The sequence below is a fragment of the Xyrauchen texanus genome, chromosome 21, assembly GCF_025860055.1.
Source record: "Xyrauchen texanus isolate HMW12.3.18 chromosome 21, RBS_HiC_50CHRs, whole genome shotgun sequence".
Classification (NCBI taxonomy): Eukaryota; Metazoa; Chordata; class Actinopteri; order Cypriniformes; family Catostomidae; genus Xyrauchen; species Xyrauchen texanus.
This window is the reverse complement of record NC_068296.1, coordinates 1,919,762-1,945,427: the sequence shown is the minus strand read 5'-3', so window position 1 is coordinate 1,945,427 and position 25,666 is coordinate 1,919,762. Positions and strand designations below refer to the sequence as shown.

At 40.7% G+C, this 25,666-nt stretch overlaps 1 protein-coding gene across 1 annotated transcript in view; it reads left to right on the top strand.

The window, feature by feature from the left end:
- pclob (piccolo presynaptic cytomatrix protein b) overlaps positions 1–22,449 on the top strand; it is a 59,236-nt gene extending 36,787 nt beyond the window's left edge. Inside the window, exons 18-27 of the mRNA XM_052151903.1 lie at positions 298–391; positions 816–887; positions 1,995–2,088; positions 2,185–2,274; positions 2,436–2,630; positions 6,323–6,428; positions 8,020–8,087; positions 11,881–12,009; positions 17,090–17,235; positions 19,852–22,449. Of these exons, the coding sequence (XP_052007863.1) occupies positions 298–391; positions 816–887; positions 1,995–2,088; positions 2,185–2,274; positions 2,436–2,630; positions 6,323–6,428; positions 8,020–8,087; positions 11,881–12,009; positions 17,090–17,235; positions 19,852–19,995 (1,138 nt within the window). The 3' untranslated portion in view covers positions 19,996–22,449. The remainder of the gene's footprint in view (positions 1–297; positions 392–815; positions 888–1,994; positions 2,089–2,184; positions 2,275–2,435; positions 2,631–6,322; positions 6,429–8,019; positions 8,088–11,880; positions 12,010–17,089; positions 17,236–19,851) is intronic.
- The last annotated feature ends 3,217 nt before the right edge of the window (positions 22,450–25,666 follow it).

Genomic DNA, 25,666 nt, shown 5'->3' with positions numbered 1-25,666 from the left:
AAATTCACATCAGCTCATTCTTAGAGTCTAGCCCTACTATATGCTTGCAGATATTGCCCTTAAACCATGTAGAAGTAGGCATTCTCCCATACTTTACACTGTGATCTGATAATGGCATCATCATCATTGGTGGCATGGCCCATAGATGCATCGATGTTGTCTTTTGTGAGGTCTTCCTTCTCTTTTAATCTCTACTTTCGTCAAGTGTGCCTGAAAATATTCTTCCTATTCATATTTGAGATGCATCATCTAAGTGTATTGCTCCTTTTATCCTGTCTCAACATGATGACGGCACAGTGCTGAGAACAAGAGAAGGACTAAATATATCCAGAAGACGCAGAACCCCGAGTGGAACCAGACTGTCATTTATAAAAACATCCACCTGGAGCAGGTAAACATCACCATGGAAGATAAATGCAAATACACATTTAAATGTAATGATTTAAAACTACATCCACTTGCTGTTCATTTGCAAGCTAAACTACATTTAATTGATGTATATATACACTGTATATATTGCAATAATCTAAGGAATATGTGCGGCACTTTTAACATGTAAAACACAAGGGAAGTTACGGCACAGACTTATCTCTCCATGTGGCCCATTTTTTCCATCCGAACTGGGTATTCCCTGTTTGATATGTCAGATACTGACCCAGTTTTGGTTTATTCCTAGGCTGTTTACAAAGTCACATATCGCAGGTTCAAAGATGTTTATGCCTTGATGAATGATGTCTCTGTAATGTGTGTGTGTGTGTGTGTGTGTGTGTGTGTGTGTGTGTGTGTGTGTGTGTGTGTGTGTGTGTTCTACTCAGCTGAAGAAGAAAACTCTGGAGGTGACTGTGTGGGATTATGACAGATATTCCTCAAATGATTTTCTGGGAGAAGTGAGTGTTACTAGATCATTTAATGTGTCATTCAATGTGCTTTAAACACTTCTGTATGGCAGCAATAAACATCGTGTGCATAATAAGACAGAAAGAATCAGAAATAATTGAGTAAATCTCATAAAAATAAATGTGCATCATTTTTTATTCACAATAAAGCACATTTTCCTCCAAACTTCCCATTATATTTAAGTGTCTGGATCTTTTCCTTTTCAAAACTTCCCTTTAAAGTATTTTCTAATTTTTCCAGTCAGCATAAACTCTCACTAAAATAAATACTGCTATAATTATTGCTATTATTTTTTATAAAAATTAACACATTTTAAAAGCAGTACAAAAAATATATAAAATAATTTTACAGTTTAAATAATATATATTATTTTTGCATTACAGTTATGAGAATTGGGGGGTAAAATATTTAAACATATATATTTTTTTGTTTTAAACATCCACTATTAATATTTTTTTTTTAAAAGTTAGCAATTAAAATTATTTCATTATTTTCTTGACAACTAAACTATACCCACAATCCTCCATGCGATTATCTAATCAGCCAATCGTGTGGCAGCAGTGCATAAAATCATGCAGATACGGGTCAGGAGCTTCGGTTAATGTTCACATCAACCATCAGAATGGGGAAAAATGTGATATCAGTGATTTGGGGCGTGGCATGATTGTTGGTGCCAGACGGGCTGGTTTGAGTATTTCTGGGATTTTCACACACAACAGTGTCTAGAATTTACTCCGAATGTGCCAAAAACACAAAACATCCAGTGAGCGACAGTTCTGTGGACGAAACACCTTGTTGATGAGAGAGATCAACACAGAATGGCCAGACTGGTTCAAACTGGTCTACGGTAACTCAGATAACTGCTCTGTACAATTGTGATGAGAAGAATATCTATTCTGAGTTGGCACTGTTTTGGGGGCATGAGGGGGACCTACACAATATTAGGCAGGTGGTTTTAACGTTGTGGCTAATCGGTGTTTATTCTTGGGTGGATGAGAATGGAAATGCATTTCTTGGAAGTCAAAAGCCTAGATATATTAAATATAATTAGTAAGATCACGTTGTTTTGGAATATAAGTTGTTTGTATATATTGCAGGTGCTCATTGACCTCTCAAACACGGCCCAGCTGGATAACACGCCTCGCTGGCACCCCCTGAAGGAGCAAAGTGAGAGCATCCACCATGGAAGAGGCCTCCCTACACAGGGGCCAGGTGGCTCTGGGGGCCTCGGAGGGCAGGGCGGTCTTGGAGGTCACGGGAGCCTAGGAGGACAGGGAGGTTCTGGAGGTCATGGAGGGCAACCGGGGAACCAGCAGTCTCCCAAAACCTCTGTCATCAAGAGCCAAAGTCACGGCATCTTCCCTGACCCCGCTAAAGGTAGGTTTGGTGTGCTAAACCCTGCTTAATGCCGCTAGTTAAAGAGACTACTTTAGTACCGTTTTATCTTCTTATAATAAGCAGGACAGTGAATGTTTAAGAGACATGTAATTGTAATTCGTGCAACTCGATAATACAAACCAGGCCATTTATGTTGACAGACACACAGGTAACCACAATAGAAAAGTCCCACAGCAGTCCCGGCAGCTCGAAATCTTCCTCTGAGGGTCACCTGCGCTCCCACGGGCCCTCACGCAGTCAGAGCAAGGGCAGCGTCACCCAAGCACACCTGGAGGAAGCCGGGAACGCCATCGCTGCGGCCGAGGCTGCGGTTCAACAGGCCCGACTGCAGCCAAGTAACCGTTACTACTTCACATGAGCTCACAGCGGTTCTCTCTCTCCTTCTGTCTGTCCGTCTGTCTTTGCGTTCTTGCACTCTTGGTTTTCATTCCCTCGCGTCCACACCTTTCTGACACGTCCTCTTGTTTTGTTTCCATCATTTTTCTGTCTATAAACAAAAGCCAGATTTCGTTTTTCCAGCGCAACCTTCACTTATAGGCAAAACGACTCACAAAATAGAACGTTTTAAGCGCTTTTTAAACATCCCAGTGTTTAAATGACGTTGACTCTAGTGCATTTTTATTACTGAAACTTACTGGCATGTTGAGTGGCAAAAACGGACATTTTTCAACTTAAAGTTGCACTATTAAATATAACGTCCTCCTGCCTTGAGCTGCAGTAAATCCAGCTTTAGACCCACTTTATATTAGGTGTCTTTAACTATTATGCACATTCATGTTGTTGCATTATACTGCATTTAAATGCATCTGTAGTTACGATGTTAACCTTACCCTAAACCTAAACCTTTCCCAGCCCTAACCAAAATAATGACATTGTATCATATGTATTTGAATGTTTTTACAAAGTAGTTAAAGACACCTAATATAAAGTGCCATATCAAGGTTTAATGTCAAAGATTAATACTGCAGTGGAAGGCGGCATTTGTTGCATGAAAACAATCACTCGAAGTACTTCACATAGGCTGAGATTCCCACTTAAAGTGCATTTAGCTACAGTACCACCGTAGAGACACTACATGATAAATTGCAGTTTAAAGGTATAGATCAAGTAAAAGGAAGGTTCTGTCGTCATTCATTCAAACTAAAGGAGAATTTGGCAATGCATTAACCTCAGTCACCATTCACTTTCATTGTAAAACAGATGCTATGAATGTGAATGGTGACTTAGGCTAATGTCATGCATGTTGAGGGTGAATTAAATGACAGCAGAACTTTCATTTCAATGTCTTTGCTTTCAAAACATCGCACACACACACACACACACACACACACACACACACACACGGAGCATGAGACACCCCTCTGTTGCGTCATTCCCCTTTTGCCAGTAAAACACCAGGCTCTTACCCCAGGCCAAACCCATATCTCTGTCCGCATGACTGTGATGTGTAAAAATCATGAGCTGGTTTCATGTGAGGGCGATGTGTGGATGAGTCCGTGTAGAGACAGCCCCATCTAAAGGCAGAACCGATCATACAGCATCTTCCAGCCAATGAGAGCAAAGTATCGAGTCAGATGACCATCATGGAGGAATCTCTGCTAGAGGAGGTGAGAGACACATGACTCCTCCCCCTCTCTCTAAACATAGGGACAAAAACAGCACCATAAACATCCTTTAGAGAAACTCATGAAAGCACAATAAATGCAAATGAGTGAATTTTAAAACCAAATCAAATTTGCAACAACAAAAACATTTTTTTTTTGTTTTGTTCGTGCATTACTTTTCATTTCACTGTGGTCTCTTTAAGTTCTCTCGCTTATCTTTCTTGTAACTTCATGTGTAAAGTGTACGCCCATTCCCTATACCCACAGAAATTGTGTTTGTTAAAGTACGGAGCCCCTTAGAGGTCAATTGAAATTGTTTTGGGGGCCCTCGCAATCATTTTTGCATTCCATCATAATTAGTTTTGCATTCCCTAGCAATAAGGGGTGCCTTGTGCTCTGTCTGCCGGCGGGTCATCCCCGCCTTCCTCGACCTGGGAGGAAACAGGAGGGTAAAAACCACAACAAAAACAAAAAAGACGAGGGAAAGGCCAACACGGAGCGACAGAGAGAGAGAGAGAAAAATACTCACTCACCGGTTCTCTGATGTGCCGATCACTGCTCCACCCTCTCAGGCAGACGGCAGCTGAGCCTCCCCGTGCAGACCAGAGTCAGACCGACCCCCAGCAGACAGAACGCCCCTCCGCGTTCTCGGCAACCCGTGGGGACACTCCTCCGCCCCTGGCAGCGGCTCCTTCGCTCCAGGTGGTCGGGGAGTCCAGTCCCCACTCGCCTCGTGGACAGCAGCCGTTCTCCGCAACTGGATGGTTGGGCTTCTCCGTCCCCCCAGCGGATGGCAGCGGCACTCCCCTGGGTGGACGGCGGTGTCGAGGACTCTGCGACGGGCATCCCTCCACCTTCCTGGGTTTCAGCACCAGTGTAACGTGGGATAAGGGAAAGGAGGAGGCGAGAACCGGCTTGACATTATTAATAATAGTTTAATAATAAACTGAACCAAAAACACACAAACATAAACACACAGAGCAGCTGCCTGTAAATCTCTCTCTCTCTCGAACTGTCATCACCGGCCGCCTTTATCCCTCGTGCGCCCCCATAAGGCTGATTGGGGACCGGGTGTGCGTTGTTCCAGCCCGGCCACGCCCACCTCCACTCCGCCACCCTCGCTATTAGTTTTGCGTTCCCTCCACAATAAATGTACAATGGTTTTACTAAAATAACCATATTTTAACCTTGATATTCATAGTAAAACCAAAGTACTAATACAGCAAAACAAATCTATGGTGATAAAAATATTGAATATTTTGATTTTATTACAAATATCATGTTATTTGGAGTAAAACTATAGTAACCACATGATTAACCATAATTTATGTATAGTAAAACCATGGTTACTATATGGAGTTACACTTGTTAACATTAGTAAATGCATTAAGGGTCATTATGATTTCCTGTATTATCACTGTGGTTTCTATATCATGGTTAAACTACAGTTGCTCTGGTACAACCATGGCAACACCATGCGATGGCACCCAAAACTATTTCAGAAATAATGCAATAAAAAATTATTCCCACCCTGTCCTCTAAGGGGCTCCGTATTAAAGAGATAGTTCGCCCTAAATGAAAATTCTGTCATCGTTTACTCACCCTCATGTTGTTCCAACCCTACGTGACTTTCAGTCTTCTGTGGAATATTTGTATTTAAAACATGTTCGGTAGAATGTTATGAACTGACAGCCTTGAATTTTTATTATTGGGTGTACTGTCTCTTTAAATTTAGTTGCATAAATAGTGAGCCCCTTGTTAAATATAGCTTATGTTAAATTGTTTAATTGTTTATATTCCTGTGTGTGTGTGTGTGTGTGTGTGTGTGTGTCTCTGTGTGTGTGTGTGTGTGTGTGTGTGTGTGTGTGTTTGTGTGTTTGCGCGTGTGTCTCTGTGTGTGTCTCTGTGTGTGTGTGTGTGTGTGTGTGTGTGTGTCTGTGTGTGTGTTTGTGTGTGTGTGTCTGTGCTTGTGTCTCTGTGTGTGTGTGTGTGTGTGTGTGTGTGTGTGTGTGTGTTTACGCGTGTGTCTCTGTGTGTGTGTGTGTGTGTGTGTGTGTGTGTGTGTTTGTGTGTTTGTGCGTGTGTCTCTGTGTGTGTGTGTGTGTGTGTGTGTGTATGTGTGTCTCTGTGTGTGTCTGTGTGTGTGTTTGTGTGTGTGTGTCTGTGCTTGTGTCTCTGTGTGTGTGTGTGTGTGTGTTTATGCGTGTGTCTCTGTGTGTGTGTGTGTGTGTGTGTGTTTACGTGTGTCTCTGTGTGTGTGTGTGTGTGTGTCTCTGTGTGTGTGTGTGTGTGTGTGTGTGTGTGTCTCTGTGTGTGTGTGTCTCTGTGTGTGTATGTGTGTCTCTGTGTGTGTCTGTGTGTGTGTTTGTGTGTGTGTGTCTGTGCTTGTGTCTCTGTGTGTGTGTGTGTGTGTGTGTGTATAGATAAAACAAGCCACAGGATGGTTGATGGTGATGGATACACACTGGACAGTGAAGATGGGATGGGCACTAATGCCCTGGACAGTGCCATCTTTCAGGTCCCTCAGCTGTAAGTATTGTATTGCATTGGCCAATAACCCACTTGGTTCATTAAAGGGGTAATTCACCCAAAAATGCAAATTCTCTAATAATTTCCTCACCCTCATGCCATCCCAGATGTGTTTGACTTTCATTATTCTGCAGAACTCAAATAAAGATGTTTAGAAGAATATTTCAGCTCTGTAGGTCCATACAATGCAAGTGAATGGTGACCAGAACTTTGAAGCTCCAAAAAGCACACAAAGGCAGCATAAAAGTTAACTATGCAACTCCAGTGGTTTAATCCATGTCTTTTTAAGAGATATGATAGGAGTGGGTGAGAAACAGATCAGTCCATTTTTACTCTAGACCTGATTCACAGCAGCCCCATCTTTGATTTTTAATAGGAATGACAACGAGGCTGTGATAGACGTACAGTCATTTCAATGGGCGGTACTGCAGTTTAAAGTGTTTTTGGATCATTCCACGGACAAAACATCTTTCCAAGAACATTCAGTAGACAAAAAACTCCAGACAACAGATGTTTTGGAAAACCAGATGTGATCTAGGAGCTTTTAACAGCTTTATACTGTTCGTGCCATTGAAGAGGTGCCAGTCTATCCCTCACAGCCTCATTGTCATTCCCAATAAAAACCAAAGATGGTGCTGCCGTGAATAAGGTCAATAAATCCACTTTCTTTTGCACGTTCACACAAGTTCTTCTTCTGTTTTTTTGCCGATTTGCATTCTTTGTGCATTTCGCTACCTAACTGGGCAGGGAGGAGAAAGAGAAAAAAAGGGAGGGATAAAGCAAAGGAAAATAATAAATCAATCATATTTGCACAACAGTCCAATAAGTGGCGAAATGCACGAACAATGCGAATTGGCAGAAGAAGAACTCTGTCCTCTCGTGGAGGGCTGTGTAAACACATGTTTATCGTAAAAAGAAAAGGAAATAAATATTGATCTGTTTCTCACCCACACCTATAATATCATTTCTGAAAACCACTGGAGTCTTATTGATTATTTTCATGCTGCATTTATGTGATTTTTGGAGCTGCAAAGTGCTGGTCACCATTCACTTGCATTGTATGGACCTACAGAGCTGAAATATTCTCCTAAAAATCTCCATTTGTGTTCTGGAGAAGAAAGAAAGTCACACACATCTGGGATGGCACGAGGGTGAAGAAATAATGAGAGAATTTTTGGGTGTACTGTCCCTTTAACAGAAGTGTCAGCACCTCCTTGTGGCAATTCCAAAATCTTTGTAAATTGAAAACTAATTTAATAGCGGCGATTTTGTGTATATCTCATTAAATTTGATTATTACAGGGTTATATGGAAAACATCAATCTGATTGATCAGTTGTTGCATTTTTATAGGATCGCTAAACTGTATAATTCACTGTTTATCCTGGCAAACTGACTTCCTGTATACTGTAGCTGTGCTAGTTGCATGTCTCTCTCTCTCTCTCTCTCTCTCTCTCTCTCTCTCTCTCTCTCTCTCTCTCTCTCTCTCTCTCTCTCATATATATATATATATACATTAGAATCATATTGGCCATGTACATGGTCAACAACATTTATTTACTTCTCACACCTTTCAATTTCCTTTTTCACCAGGAAAAACATTCCTAATGGAACAGATAAATGCAGAGGACTGGAATCGCTCAACCTGTCTGACTCTGATGGTAAGAATACATATTTTAGTGCCATAATCACCAGAAACGGCACATTATTCAACATGTTTCAGTGCTCAAAGCATTGAACTTCATGAGAACTAGATCAAACAGTAAACCGTGAGTCATAATGAAGTATTGGACCGGGTTCAGCACCACTCTAGACAAATGTCCAGAATTTGACTAGATTTAACAGTAAGTTCTCATTATAAAATACTGTATTAAAAACGTAAACTAAACCTTTGTACAGAACTTTACATAATTAACAAACATTGTTGATATAATATACAGTTGATGATTGTGATTCTACAACACAGAACTGCTACATTACTGTCATTTGCTGCCGTGGTCATTGTGATGTCACAGTATACAGCTGTTTTTAATGGCATTACATTGTAGGAGGATTACTGTAAACATACAGTAAAAGTCTGGCAAACTACTGTAAACTCACCCTATTATTTTTACAGTGTACAGGGGAGTCAGTGTAGGTCATGTTCACCCTGAGGTTGAATCAATACACTTATGAGACCTGTTAGACAGGAATAGAGCAGTCACACTTCTGTTCTGCTATAGACCTGCCACTGTCATACACTACTGACACATTCATCACAGAGAGGGTGTTTGTGACAGACGTCAGCACAACAAAACATATAAGCATGACATTATTTTTTTTAAGTGTTTGCATGGATTTTATTTTTAATTTTTTTACTGTTTGCAAGTGGTGATTCCATTGTATTTAAGTAAACTGCTCCATATTATATTTAACGTCCAGTTTTAAAAATGTTTTTTCTAATTTTGTGATTTTTTTTCATATAGTATTTTGAAAGCAGTTTATTTTCTGTTTGCAATGTGATACACTGTATTGTTAATTTAATGTAGTGAAAACACTGTACTACTGCAATCTGTCCACTAGATGTCGCCCTTTACACAACCATTTCTTTGGGAACACTACAATAATGTTCCATTAGTTAACATTAGTTAACATGAACTAACAATGAACAATACTTTTACAGTATTTATTAATCTTGGTTAATGTTGATGTTAACATATACTAATAGGGTACAAGCCATTTTTTATTTTCTCCAGAGCAACATAAACTCCCACAGTACTTTCCTTATCACCTGTTTGTCACTATACACATTTTGAAGTAATTTAATATTTATAATATTTAAAAAAGTTATCAAATCTTGCACATTTATCCAGTTAATAAAAATATATAATTATAAAAAAATAATTATTTGTCATTTTCAATTTTGTTTTTAATAACTGTGCAATAATTGAAAGGCTAGTGTTGCAGGGTGGAGGGCGGGGCGGGTCGTGATTCAGCACACCCGGCCCCTAATCAGGCTAATTAGCCCTCGAGAGGGATAAAGGCCGACCGGAGACGGCAGTGGGACAGAGAGAGAGAGCTGTACGGGCAGCTGTCCAACACCTGTGTGTGTTTGTCTCTTTGGTTGTTTTATATTAAACCATTATTTATTTTGTCAAGCCAGTTCTCGCCTCCTCCTTTCCCTTTATCCCCTTTACAGATAGTATTTGGTGTAAATAAATAAACAAACATGTTCAAAGTGGGCTCACGTTGACTCATCCAATCACAACAGAGATTTATTTACAGAATACTTTAGATGCTATAAAATGCCAAATGTGACTGAAATAACAGGAAATGGTTAACCCTTTTCTGAAGTGATTAAAAGGTGACTAGTTTGCCTAAGTTACCAACATTGTGGGGTAAAATGCCCCACCCCACCTTTAAAAAGTAATAATAATGATAATTAAAACAACCTTCCGTTATTATTTATTTTCTCACGGATTGTGTTGCTTCATAATTATTCAATAAAAACAATAATAAAAAATAATAATTCAATCTTTATACATTTTGTGACCAGAAGAAAAAGAAACACACTTTTTCCTTAAAGGGGTCATGATATACTGAGATATACTCCTTATATATATAAAACAGTCATAATTTTGTCATATGTCCTGTAATAATTGTACACCTTGTCTTTGGCCCTCTGTCTGAAACATTCAGTTTTAAGCTGCCTGGCCCTTTAAGACTTCTATGTAAACGCCCACTGTTGTGATTGGTCGTGCAGCCCTTTCAACATTTTAGTGTTAACACATAATGCACACCCAACATATTTCTTCTCAAGCAGCACCATAAACTATCAGACAGTCATGACATATGAAATACGCATGAATGACATGTGTTACATACGGTTCTGTGGTCCAATGGTATTTTAACTGCCCCATACTTGAATAGCAGTTCCTTTGCAAAGCTTGAATGTGTTGTGACTGTTTCACAAGCAATCCACGCTGATATATTCTGAATACACAAGCGTAATACAATCCACGGTGATGTTGGGTGCTTCAACTGGCCAAAGCAGAGACGCTAGTCTTTACCAGAGTGAAATCTCACATTTTCCTGGTTCGTTTACACACAGAACAGCATGTGTTTCTCCCAGTCAGTGGCAGCAGCAGAATTAGACTACTTTTAAAATTCTGCACATGTGATTCTCCTGTTCTACCCGCTCGGTACAGGACTCGAACTGGCGTCTCCGGTATGGGAGGCGGGCACACTAATGAGAAGGCTAAAGGCTACAGCCCCTAGCATCAGTCGCTAGTGCGCCTCTTGAGGTCTGTAGAGTGAGGTTTATACACATTGCACAGCTATCTATCAGCTGGCCACTGTTACACTCACCCCCCTAAACCTCACTCCCATCCAGGTCACGGCACCATTGTGACACTCCTGTTCTACCCGCTCCGTACAGGACTCAAACCGGCATCTCCGGCATGGGAGTCGGCACACTAATGAGAAGGCTAAAGGCTACAGCCTCTAGCATCAGTCGCTAGTGCGCCTCTTAAGGTCAGGAGAGTGAGGTTTATACACATTGCACAGCTATTTATCAGCTGGCCACTGTTACACTCACCCCCCTAAACCTCACTCCCATCCGGGTCACGGCACCATTGTGACGCTCCTGTTTTACCCGTGCCATACGGGATTCAAACCGGCGTCTCCGGCATGGGATGTGGAGGCTAAAGGCTACAGCCCCTAGCATCAGTTGCTAGTGCACCTCTTGAGGTCAGGAGAGTGAGGTTTATACACATTGCACAACTATCTATCAGCTGGTGCCCGTTACATGCACATCGCCGGAAATGCATCAAAATGATCAAAGAGCAACAAGTAAAAATAGCACAGATGTGTGCAAAACGGTCCAGAATGCCTTCAAAACAGCACAACAACAAGACAGCGCAGCTGAATGAAACACAATGAAACACAAAAAGGGAGATGATGTATGAACAGTCAAAGCTGTTTGTCAATTGCACATTTATGTAGAAAAAACATTTAAATCCAGACAGGCACATGAAGGTGTCCTGTGTAAGTCTACTTAGAATGGATATCCCATGACAGGCCCATCTCTCTCCTATTCACCTGTGTGACTGACTGAGCACCAGTGGGGCCAAGGGTGCAATGACAGAAAAGTAGGCGTTGCATATGCAGATGTATTTAGTCCTTGTTACGTCTCAAGTTCCACTAATTCCAAACTAACAGTTTTTACAGCTTGGTAATGACCCCTTGTATGTCAAAAAAATCAAGGAAATGTGATTCCTCATATAATGACCCCTTTATGGTTTGCCTTTAAAAGTAGCCAAAAGCCACGATGTCCCAATAGTCTAAGTATTATTAGAGGAAATAAATATATGAGGAGTGTTTGGGACTATAGCTTATTTTATATCTCACACAAAATAAGTTCCCAGATGTTTCCGACCAGGACAATGAGGGTGTTCACTGTCTTGCATCCTGTAGGAAAAATGATGGGTGAGATCAAGGTGGCTCTGAAGAAGGAGATGAAGACTGAAGGAGAGCAGCTGGTTCTTGAGATCCTGCAGTGCAGAAACATCACCTACAAGTTCAAATCTCCAGACCATCTACCTGGTAATGCAATGTTCTCAAGACATGTTTATTCATAAAGTACTTTTCACAAAACTCATCGTTTTATTAGCTGGTTTTCTCTATTAATTGGTCATTAAATGTGTCTCATCTTCATCAAAGTCACAAGTATAGACAAACACAATGTGCTTAAGCTAACATCACAGAAACAATTATAATCTTTCATGTCTTTATTGAACACATCCCATTAAACATTCACAGTGCTGTGGAAAATGTAAGTGCAACCCTTGGATTTAATAACTGGTCGATCCTCCTTTGGCAGCAGTAACCTCAATCAAGCATTCCTGATAGATGCGGATAAGACCTTCACAATGTTCAGAAGGAATTTTGGACCATTCTTCCTTACAGAACTGCTTCAGATCAGACATATTCTTAGGATGTGTTGTGTGAATGGCTCTCTTGAGGTCATTCCACAGCATCTCTATTGGGTTAAGGTCTGGGCTCTGACTGGGACACTCCAAAAGGTGGATTTTTCAAAAGGGGCTTTGCCTTGCTGCATCATCCAACTTCTACTGAGCTTCAGCTGGTGCACAGTCACCCTGACATTATCCTGTAGGATATCTTGATAAACTCGGGAATTCATTTTTCCAAAGCAGCCCCAAATCATGATGCTCCCTCCACCATACTTCACCGTTGGGATGATGTTTTCATGTTGGTATGCGGTGCCCTTTTTATGCCATACGTAGTGCTGCATATTCTTTCCAAACAATTCAACCTTTGTTTCATGAGTCAATAAAACTTTTTCCCAGTTGTGTTGTGGAGTGTCAAGGTGGTCTTTGGCAAACTTCAGGTTCGCAGCAATGTTTTTGTTGGAAGGCAGCGGCTTCCTTCATGATGTCCTGCCATGAACACCATACCTGTTTAATGTTTTCTGTATAGTAGACTCATGAACAGAGATGTTAACCAGTTCCTTAGTCTTCATCTGTCACTCTAGGGTTCTTGTTTACCTCATTGAGCATTCTGTGATGTTCCCTTTGAGTCATCATGGCAGAATGGCCACTTCTAGTGAGAGCACCTATAGTACTAAATCACCTCCATTTATAGACAGCTTGTCTATAACTGTGGACAGATGAATATCTAACAGCCACTTCTAGTGAGAGTACCTATAGTACTAAATCGTCTCCATTTATGGACAACGAGACGTTTCGCTTTAATCTGAATCCTGTTGGCCACTCTATTCAGGTGAGAGAATCCTAAAACAGGCACTGGCATCATCATACTTGGCGAGTTTTGTTTCACCTAGTGTTGATGCATGCACAAATTCCCAAGAAGAACTTCTGTACAGTATGGAGTTGGGAAGGTCATTCCACCAATGTAGTATGACTAAACCGAAAGTCCGGGAAACTGTTTTGGTGCCTCTTTGTGTTGGTACAAGATGTGCTCGTCCATAGACATTCAGTCTAATTTTCGGTTCATGCAGCACCCTCATTATTTCATTGAATATCTCGGCCTCTGAGTGGACTACAAGCTCAATCCAGATATCATTAGAAAGCTGAGATCCTCCAATCTGTGATGACTTATAACATTTTATCATCAATAATTTGTTTTGCATGCTTTTCCTTCTGGATGGCATATTTTGTTCTGGACATCTAAGATATAAAATTTGATTATTCAGCCAAGCAAGCTCACAGACTCATGTTTGGCTCATGTTTTAGAAAGCCGCCTAAGGTAAAAGCAGATATTTGTGGCTTACAACAGCAGTTATCAGACTTACAGAAATCATATTTCACAATTTAGCCACTATAAAACTATTATGTGTCCAAGTTCAGCATTTGTTAGGATCGTCACATTACGATAATGTCACATTATGTTTACAGTCATACCTGACCATGGTGTTACAAATAGAAGACACAGAATAAGCATTTTTTACTAATACTTTATTTCAAATATCAAAAATCAATAACTTAATGAAGTTTCAGTGTTTTGTCTAAAAGGAGCGGCTCCTACACCTAAGCATATACATTGGGGCCAGACACAAGGCCCCCGGTATACTCACGGTGAAGTGCTTCTTTGCTTGGATCCAAAAAGAAGGTCAAAACAGCTGAGCAATGACACACCGTTTAAAAGAGTGTTAATGGGCAGAATATAGTAAAAAGAATAGACTTAAGAGTGTTTGAGTACCGTAATTTCCGGACTATAAGCCGCAACTTTTTTCCCACGCTTTGAACCTCGCGGCTTATACAATGACGCGGCTAATATATGGATTTTTCCCGCTTTCAAATTTTATAAAAAAAAAATTAAAAAAACATTCTGTGACGTGCTCAGTTTTTTGCCGGCGTGAAGCTTTCATTAGACCAATGAAATTGCCGAACGGGTTAAGGTCAAAACAACTTTTTTGTTTACTATTTAGATTAAATCGAGCGCGCTCAAACTTCCCATCATTCTGATTACGGTAGTAATTTTGTCACCCTCACCATGGCAAAGACATGGAGAAATGCATATGATGCTGCTTTCAAGTTGAAGGCGATTGATCTGGCTGTTGAAAAGGAAATAGAGCTGCTGCACGGGAGCTTGGTCTTAATGAGTCGATGATAAGACGTTGGAAACAGCAGCGTGAGGAATTGAATCAGTGCAAATAGACAACTAAATCTGAGGCTATTCAACTCCGACACCGAAGGAGATGACTTCAGTGGTTTCAGTGCACAGGACGAGGAAGATAGTGACCAATTACTTTCTTGGTAGGCTACTATTTACTGCAAATGTTTTATTACAAGCCATGTGTGGCAGCGGGGGCGTGGTCAAGCGCCCGTCCGGGAGAGAAAAGCTGTAAGGGCGCTTACACCTGCTCTAAATTATGTCTAACACTAATTTCTAATTAAGTGTCTAATTTCAAGTGCCCTGCTTCACGTGTCCTTCTTGGGAAAACTGTCACACGGGCACCAGTGTGACAGTTTTCAGCAGGGCACTTGACGTTCCAGGTAAGGCTTTTAATGGCCACAGCAATGTTTACAATCGGTTTTATAAAGTTTCTCAATTCTTCTATGCGCCAACACTAGACTGACGTGTGTCACTCTCTCAGCTCTGTGGCTGCTGCCTTTTTATGCCGCTCTCCCCATGCTTACTGAAATTAGACACTGGTGTTAGACATAATTTAGCTCAGGTGTAAGCGCCCTTACCGCTTTTCTCTCCCGGACGGGCGCTTGACCACGCCCCCGCTGCCACACCGTGTTTCGTTAAAGCCTGAGTAAAGTTCATTTGTTTCAATGTACCGGTAGGCACCTCCGGCTTATAGACAGGTGCGGCTTATTTATGTTTAAAATAATATTTTATTTAAAAATCAGTGGGTGCGGCTTATATTGCGCTCAATAGTCTGGAAATTATGGTAGATATGAGTCCTTTTGTAGACTAACTAAACCAAAAAAATGTCTCTACATGATCGAGCATACAGATGTAGGGGGCGGCTGTAGCTCAGGTGGTAGAGCGGGTCGGCCACTAATCGCAGGGTTGGCGGTTCGATTCCCGGCCCACATGACTCCACATGCCGAAGTGTCCTTTGGGCAACCCAAATTTCTCCCAATGGCAGGCTAGCACCTTGCATGGCAGCTCTGCCACCATTGGTGTATGAGTGTGTTTGTGTGTGTGTAAATGGGTGAATGAGATGCAGTGTAAAGCAAAAGCTTTGAGTACCGCTAAGGTTAAAAAGGCGCTATATAAGTGCAGAACATTTACCATGTACTGTAGGTACATGCACCAGTTCACTAATAACTCTTGGCCAGATTTAGTTTAAAAGTTTGAGTCATCATGGCAGAATGGCCACTTCTAGTGAGAGCACCTATAGTACTAAATCACCTCCATTTATAGACAGCTTGTCTATAACTGTGGACAGATGAATATCTAACGGCCACTTCTAGAGAGAGTACCTATAGTACTAAATCGTCTCCATTTATAGACAGTTTGTCTAACTGTGGACAGATGAATATCTAACGGCCACTTCTAGAGAGAGTACCTATAGTACTAAATCGTCTCCATTTATAGACAGTTTGTCTAACTGTGGACAGATGAATATCTAACGGCCACTTCTAGAGAGAGTACCTATAGTACTAAATCACCTCCATTTATAGACAGTTTGTCTAACTGTGGACAGATGAATATCTAACGGCCACTTCTAGAGAGAGTACCTATAGTACTAAATCACCTCCATTTATAGACAGCTTGTCTATAACTGTGGACAGATGAATATCTAACGGCCACTTCTAGAGAGAGTACCTATAGTACTAAATCGTCTCCATTTATGGACAATTTGTCTGTCTGTGGACAGATGAATATCTAAGCTCTTTGAGAAAAGCAAAAAGTCTTGTTCGTAGGTCTTCTGATATCTCTTTTTTGAGAGGCATGTTCCACTTCAGAAGATGCTTCTTGTGAATAGCAAACTCAAAATATTTGAGTGCTTTTTATAAGTTAAAGTAGCTTTAACCCACACCTCCAATCTTGTTTCATGATTGGATGCCAGGTTTGCCAACTCCTGACTCTACTTAGCTTTTGTTGATGTCATTAGCCTTGCATTTCACATACTAAGTTCCAACCCTTTGTCTTTAGGCCCCCAGTGAGCAAGTCAAAGGTTGACTGTGACAAAGAACAAAAAACGTCATAAGATGTTAGTTAGTAGAGAAATAAAACCTTGTAAGAAACCAGGCTCAGCTGGGTGAGCCAGTTCCCCTCTCGCTATATAGCATGAATATAATGCCAATATTAGTTATCTATGTGTAATAGAAGTCTTAATTTATATAGTAAAACATGTATTAATTGAGTAAACTGAGTAAATTTTTAATAGGCAATGTTTAAAACTAAAGGATACTGATTAAACTGTCAGATGTCTTTGAAGTCCATCCCGAATTGACTGCTGAGGTGCAAGTAAATGCATTGTTCTTTGCTTTTTTGGCCTCGAAAGTACATCCCAATAATGGAAATTAGCATTGGTCATCTTTTCTCTCAGTCTGACCACCTAAAAAGTGCCCAAACTCCTCTAAAACAAGCTTTTCAACAGGGACATGAAGTGCTGACATTTGAGCATAAAAGTTTTATTAATTTTATTATTAATAGTTTATATGTTAACTTTTTTTCCTAGACCTGTATGTAAAGCTCTATGTGGTGAATGTGGCAACCCAGAAGAGGATCATCAAGAAGAAGACCAGAGTGTGTCGTCATGACAGAGAGCCGTCCTTCAACGAGACGTTTCGCTTTAATCTGAATCCTGTTGGCCACTCTATTCAGGTGAGAGAATCCTAAAACAGGCACTGGCATCATCATACTTGGCGAGTTTTGTTTCACCTAGTGTTGATGCATGCACAAATTCCCAAGAAGAACTTCTGTACAGTATGGAGTTGGGAAGGTCTGTACAGGATGGAGTTGGGAAGGTCATTCCACCAATGTAGTATGACTAAACCGAAAGTCCGGGAAACTGTTTTGGTGCCTCTTTGTGTTGGTACAAGATGTGCTCGTCCATAGACATTCAGTCTAATTTTCGGTTCATGCAGCACCCTCATTATTTCATTGAATATCTCGGCCTCTGAGTGGACTACAAGCTCAATCCAGATATCATTAGAAAGCTGAGATCCTCCAATCTGTGATGACTTATAACATTTTATCATCAATAATTTGTTTTGCATGCTTTTCCTTCTGGATGGCATATTTTGTTCTGGACATCTAAGATATAAAATTTGATTATTCAGCCAAGCAAGCTCACAGACTCATGTTTGGCTCATGTTTTAGAAAGCAGCCTAAGGTAAAAGCAGATATTTGTGGCTTACAACAGCAGTTATCAGACTTACAGAAATCATATTTCACAATTTAGCCACTATAAAACTATTATGTGTCCAAGTTCAGCATTTGTTAGGATCGTCACATTACGATAATGTCACATTATGTTTACAGTCATACCTGACCATGGTGTTACAAATAGAAGACACAGAATAAGCATTTTTTACTAATACTTTATTTCAAATATCAAAAATCAATAACTTAATGAAGTTTCAGTGTTTTGTCTAAAAGGAGCGGCTCCTACACCTAAGCATATACATTGGGGCCAGACACAAGGCCCCCGGTATACTCACGGTGAAGTGCTTCTTTGCTTGGATCCAAAAAGAAGGTCAAAACAGCTGAGCAATGACACACCGTTTAAAAGAGTGTTAATGGGCAGAATATAGTAAAAAGAATAGACTTAAGAGTATTTGAGTACCGTAATTTCCGGACTATAAGCCGCAACTTTTTTCCCACGCTTTGAACCTCGCGGCTTATACAATGATGCGGCTAATATATGGATTTTTCCCACTTTCAAATTTTATAAAAAAAATTAAAAAAACATTCTGTGACGTGCTCAGTTTTTTGCGGCGTGAAGCTTTCATTAGACCAATGAAATTGCCGAACGGGTTAAGGTCAAAACAACTTTTTTGTTTACTGTTTAGATTAAATCGAAGGCTCAAACTTCCTATCATTCTGATTACGGTAGTAATTTTGTCACCCTCACCATGGCAAAGACATGGAGAAATGCATATGATGCTGCTTTCAAGTTGAAGGCGATTGATCTGGCTGTTGAAAAGGAAATAGAGCTGCTGCACGGGAGCTTGGTCTTAATGAGTCGATGATAAGACGTTGGAAACAGCAGCGTGAGGAATTGAATCAGTGCAAATAGACAACTAAATCTGAGGCTATTCAACTCCGACACCGAAGGAGATGACTTCAGTGGTTTCAGTGCACAGGACGAGGAAGATAGTGACCAATTACTTTCTTGGTAGGCTACTATTTACTGCAAATGTTTTATTACAAGCCATGTGTGGCAGCGGGGCGTGGTCAAGCTCCGTCCGGAGAGAAAAGCTGTAAGGGCTTACACCTGCGCTAAATTATGTCTAACACTAATTTCTAATTAAGTGTCTAATTTCAAGTGCCCTGCTTCACGTGTCCTTCTTGGGAAAACTGTCACACGGGCACCAGTGTGACAGTTTTCAGCAGGGCACTTGACGTTCCAGGTAAGGCTTTTAATGGCCACAGCAATGTTTACAATCGGTTTTATAAAGTTTCTCAATTCTTCTATGCGCCAACACTAGACTGACGTGTGTCACTCTCTCAGCTCTGTGGCTGCTGCCTTTTTATGCCGCTCTCCCCATGCTTACTGAAATTAGACACTGGTGTCTAAATTATTAGACATAATTTAGCTCAGGTGTAAGCGCCCTTACCGCTTTTCTCTCCCGGACGGGCGCTTGACCATGCCCCCGCTGCCACACCGTGTTTCGTTAAAGCCTGAGTAAAGTTCATTTGTTTCAATGTACTGGTAGGCACCTCCGGCTTATAGACAGGTGCGGCTTATTTATGTTTAAAATAATATTTTATTTAAAAATCAGTGGGTGCGGCTTATATTGCGCTCAATAGTCCGGAAATTATGGTAGATATGTTTACTTTTGTAGACTAACTAAACCAAAAAAATTTCTCTACATGATCGAGCATACAGATGTAGGGGGCGGCTGTAGCTCAGGTGGTAGAGCGGGTCGGCCACTAATCGCAGGGTTGGCGGTTCGATTCCCGGCCCACATGACTCCACATGCCGAAGTGTCCTTTGGGCAACCCAAATTGCTCCCAATGGCAGGCTAGCACCTTGCATGGCAGCTCTGCCACCATTGGTGTATGAGTGTGTGTGTGTAAAAGCTTTGAATACCGCTAAGGTTAAAAAGGCGCTATATAAGTGCAGAACATTTACCATGTACTGTAGGTACATGCACCAGTTCACTAATAACTCTTGGCCAGATTTAGTTTAAAAGTACACGTCCGGACCTTCAAAATTAGTATTTTGTTCTTTGGTTATTAAAATTAGTTTTATACCTCTCTTCACCTTCACAGCTGTTCCTAGTATCAAATGGAGGGAAATTTATGAAGAAGACCCTGATCGGCGAGGCCTACATCTGGCTGGACAAAGTGGACATGCGTAAACGGGCTGTCAGCTGGCACAAGCTAGTGCCCACCACCAATCAAACGCAGCCGTGATCAGACGTCCACACATCACCCATCAATGCCCTTCAAAAGAAGTGTGTGAATCTGCAACAATTGACAGTTGCATTTCATTGATTGTCGCAGTGACTAATTGAATACTGTAACGATGTGACCACCCGTTCCACCACTAAAAGTGTATTTGAGACCTTCTGGAATCCCAAGCGCCCTCCAGAGCATGTAGGCCTAAATCTCCACTCTTTGACCACTTTGACCACTGCATCTTCTTGGGAGTCATTTCTGCAACCACATTCCTGATGGTCAAATCATAAATGAGAAATCAAAGTCACCATCGGAATGGGCCATTGATTACTTTGTGCATTTCATTCACATCTCCAAGGTTATATACAAACAGTATATAGTCCTCACAGAAACATTTCTCACAAGGATATACACGTAGTGGAATCTATAGTTCTTCAAAGTATTGACATTATCATTTAATATGTAATGATATCAGACTGTGATATGCACTATACGGAGGTTATACTGTAATTAAGAAAGACAATCTTAAATGTTATGGGTTTCCCTCTTGTTGAATGCAGCGTTTGAGAAATCCCTCCATTTATAAAGTCTCGAATGTCGTCTCCTACATTTAGAGAATGTTAAAACGTCAGGTTTATGCCATGAGACGTTGCACGTGAATCCATCATGGAGTTGAGTTGACGTAACTGGTTTGATGATTTTAACGTTTTGAGGTTTGTCGACCTGACTTTAAGCATGGACACCAAAAAGAGGGTGTATTTTGTTTTTAGGGCACCTGATGTCTGTCCAAAAAAAAAGTATGATTGTATGTGTCCACGATCTGTGTTTGTTTTTGAGCAGCATCTTGACGTAAATGTCTTGTTCGTGGTCCAATGTTGTCATCAATAGTCTGTTTTGTGACCAAGTTCAATGTTGAATCCAATTATGCAATGACAAAAAATAACAACGAGCGTACGTTTTAGACATTGAGACCTCCCTAACGTTCCAGTAAGGGTTTTGGCACAATTGGCTCCATTAAATTCCGGAAGTAATGTCTGTGTTTATTTTAACGGTGCGACGTGTTTGTCCTGTCACGTAAAGTGTTATCTGTTTATGTCAGTTTTGCTATTAAGGACGATTAATTTTCCTTGCCATCTCAATCAGTGTATAACAACATTACGTGCCATTTATTGATAAAGGCACACGTTTTCATCAGTCTATGTCATGAAAAACACCAGACGGTAACTTAACAGTCAATGTTTTCATTATCGATATCCACGGACATCTCTCACATAGGAAACGCATGCCAAGGTTTCTGTATTATTTGATCTATGTCCTGCACACGTGGTGCACAGATGTACCTGGATAAAAGGATGCTGTCATAGTAAGACAAACAAGGGTGCAGTGCCAACCTGATGTTTTAACCAAATCCACTGGTTCAGTTTGGGTAAATCTATGCAACATGGATTATGTTCTTTGACATAACATATGTCCTTAACATATGGCATCAAGCTAGAGTCTGAATAGATGTATATCTGTTAAAGAGAAAAAAAAAGAGAAATTATGTATATTGTATAGTGTTTATTTATTTATTTTGAACTTCCTCTTTGGCTTTTACGGCACGGTACATATCGATCATATGCACTTTACATTGCCCTTTTAGGGCATAATTGTGATGGCCAATTTAAATCTGTAACTAACAAGTATCCTCGTTTTAAGCACATTCAATTCTTAATAACACATCTGTTTGACTGCTTCTTACCCTCTTATATTGCAGTTCAATATTAGCCCATTGTTTTTTATGTTGGGAGATTTAAAATCATATTGTGTTGGATGAATTATGTTGCCGTAAACAGTGTGAATGTGATTTATTTGTTTGTTTGTTTGTTTGTAAATATATAGGATATTTTCTACAAGAAGAGGTCTGAATATCTACTTGGTCTGATGTTGAGCATGTGATTGTGATCACAATGTCAAACTTTGTCTGTACATATTGTATTTGTCTAGCTGTGTAAGAAAGTAATAACTGGATTGGTTTAATCATGTGTTCGATCAACCCATTCCGATCTGTTTGACAAAATCAACATCATCTCTCAGAATGAAAATGATACGGTTTCAAGCAAAGAAAAGCGAAAAAAGACAACACACAAATTCCTTACCGGTTGAACGGTCATCAAAGAGTTTCTATGTTTTTACATAGATGTTGCATGTTTTGTTAGATGTTTGTTGATATATTTTGCCTCCGTATTCTGTTTAAAAAGAGAGAAAAATGGAAAACAACATCTGACGTTGTATGCAGACTGTAACAATGCTTGTAAAATGAGTCTTGTTTTTCACTTCGTGTATAAAAAGAAGATAAAAATCTAATGTTATGGTTTTGTGGTTGTCCACAGGATGTCATGAAAATTATGCAAATTGTGCAGTAGAGAAAAAAAAATACTATATGATTAAAAACTATAAAATAAATGAAAATTTTCTCCCTGTTTCTAAATAATAAACAATAGATTTTATTTCAAATGTGAAAATGTGTCAAGTTTGTTTTGATTGTTGATCTGCTTATGTGTTTGCCCTAAATTTGACTTGATTTCCTCGCTTTTGATTACATTTACATTTACGCATTTGGCAGATGCTTTTATCCAAAGCGACTTACAGGGCCATTATCACAGGGACAATCCCCCCGGAGCAACCTGGAGTTAAGTGCCTTGCTCAAGGACACAATGGTGGTGGCTGTGGGGATCGAACCAGCGACTTTCTGATTACCAGTTATGTGGTTTAGACCACTACACCACCACCACTCATGATGATTGCCTATTTGTCACACCAATTAATTAATGACCAGGAATGTGTAGTTAAAAAGTAATAGGGTAAATGTTAATTTCATGTTGACTTCCAAATTATTTATTCATCCTGTTTTTTATTCTTTTTACTCTCAATTTGGAATGCCCAATTCCCACTACCTAGTAGGTCCTCTTGGTGGTGCAGTTACTCGCTTCAATCTGGTTGGAGGAGGACACGTCTCAGTTGCCTCTGCTTCTGAGACCGTCAGTCCGTGCATCTTATGACGTGACTCGTTGTGCATGACACCGCGGAGACTCACAGCATGTGGAGGCTCATGCTACTCTCCACGATCCACACACAACTCACCACACGCCCTATTGAGAACAAGAACCACTAATCACCACCACGAGGAGGTTACCCCATGTGACTCTACCCTCCCTAGCAACCCGGCCAATTTGGTTGCTTAGGAGACCTGGCTGGATTCACTCAGCAAGCCCTGGATATGAACTCCAGGGGTTGTAGTCATCGTCAATACTAGCTGAGCTACCCAGGCCCCCCATCCTGTTTCAGTTTTGAAAGTTCAATCAAATAAGGCTTCAGGACTTGCAAAAAGACAATTATGAGGATTGTTGGGAACCGGTTCTTGATCAGAACCAGTTCCATTAAAAGAATTACCTGAACCGTATTATTTTCCTGACTTTCATTTCTGTTAACGGTTCCCAAACGTGCAATTTTGCACCAGTGTGGATGGAAGCATCTTTGGAAAGCTCCCAGGAAGCTATTTTCTGCCAATACAACCTGCATAAAAGTGCAGCTCCTATCTACTTGAATGGTGAAAGAACATGTTTTAAATCAGCAGTAAAATCGGACAACTGGTTTCATAAATTGAGTTTCTTTAGCTCATATCATGGATACAAATGCTATTTTATAGGCTGGCCAGCCATGTGAATGCGTGTTCTTGAGTTAACGGACAGGCAATGTTTCTATCTTAAAGGTGATTGGCTATTTTACCTGTAATGGGGCGGTTAAACTACACTTCACGCTCCATTCAAATGCATCTGAACACAGGAGACCGGAAACACAACCTCATGCGAAGAAATTTCATACTACTCTGCATGTTCAACCTTGCTGAACTCTGACCTGTGAATCCGTATAGAGCATAACACTTGTGTTACGGAAGTAAAAATCACATTAATTTATGCCAGAGATTAATTGATTTTCAACGATAACATATAAACCTTTAAGGACAGACCTACCATGAGTTACGAGTTGTTCATCGATGATATATGCTTCCATTGAACTGCTGCCAGTGAAACCTGTGAAATGTGCCTCGAGACGACCGCCCACTTAGGGCTGGTGCAAGCAATTGCCTAGGGCCTCCGCATTGTCGGGGGGCCTCCAAAAGACAGACATGTGCATGACAAGTTTAATTTCTAGCGCTTGGAAAATACACAAATGGCGCCTATTATCAGTGTTGCAACAAATAACATGTCAAATGAGTCTGGTGTCTACTTCGCTATTGGGAAATCTCCAGCACTCAAACTTTAGCGCATGGTCATGGACATGTTTTCATGGTTGAGGTAATGTTCACTTTGCATTGCATGTGCAGCCGCACTCAAGAGGCACGATCCACGATTTTATCTGCTGCATACAAAGCAGCAGAAACGAGAGGCGATCAAATTAAAAGCGAGATATTATTCTGTCCGCAATTCTGTGAGTATCTACAGTTGATGCTTGACTAACAAACAATGATCTTAAAGATGGTGAGAATTCAGCATCTTTCTTAGAGAAACACCATGCGATGCATTCCTCTAATAGGCTATTCATATTAATGCTTGATGGAAAAGGGGTTTTCTGTGGACTATTCTTAAACCAGTAGAATGAAGACGCAGCTTTGCTGTTCAAGAGATGCAGACGAGGGAGACAAGTAGGCGCACTAGTTAAGCTCCGTGGGCATGGCATCCAAATAGCGCTGCCGAGCATTCATCTAGCGAATCTCCACTCTCTTCCTAACAAAACGGACAAACTACATCTCCTCACCCTTGCAAACAAGGACTTTTCTACCTCTGCTGAACTGTGCTTCACAGAAACCTTGCTGAGTGAAGCCATTCCAGACAGCGCATTACATCTGCCGGGCTTCCAGCTGTTCAGAGTGGATCGCATCGCGGAGTTAACGGGGGAAACAAGAGGCGCGGTGGAACTTCCATCAGTGAATGTTGGTTTACAGACGTAACAATGTTAAAGAAGATGTGCTGTCCTAATTTGGAAGTGCTCTTTATTAACTATAAGCCTTTCTACGCTCAGCGGGAGTTTTCTTCCTTTGTTCTGGTGAACGTTTATATCTTGCCACACGCATGCGTGAATGCAGCGCTGCAACAGCTGGCTGAACAGATCACAGACACAAACAACAATTATTATTATTCTTGGGGATTTTAACAAAGCAAACGTTCATGTTACATGTAACATGTGAACTGCCCAAATACAAACAGCACATTACATGCCCCACCAGAGACATCTGGATCACTGCTACACAACATTAAAGGATGCATACCACTCCCTAGAGCAGCTTTGGGACTCTCTGATCACTGTCTGGTTCATCTTCCAACCTACAGACAGAAACTAAAATCAGCTAAACCTGTAGTAAGGACTGTAAAGATATGGACCAATGAAGCAGAGCAGGAACTTCAAGCCTGCTTTGACTGCACTGATTGGAGTGTATTTGAGGCTGCAGACACCGACCTGGATGAGCTCACAGATACTGTGACATCATATATCAGTTTCTGTGAGGATATATGCATCCCTACTAGGACTTATTTAACATACAGCAATGACAAACCATAGTTTACAGCAGAACTCAGCAGCTACGTCAGGCCAAAGAGAATACTTACAGAGTTGGGGATAAAGTCTTGTACAATCAGGCCAGGAACAC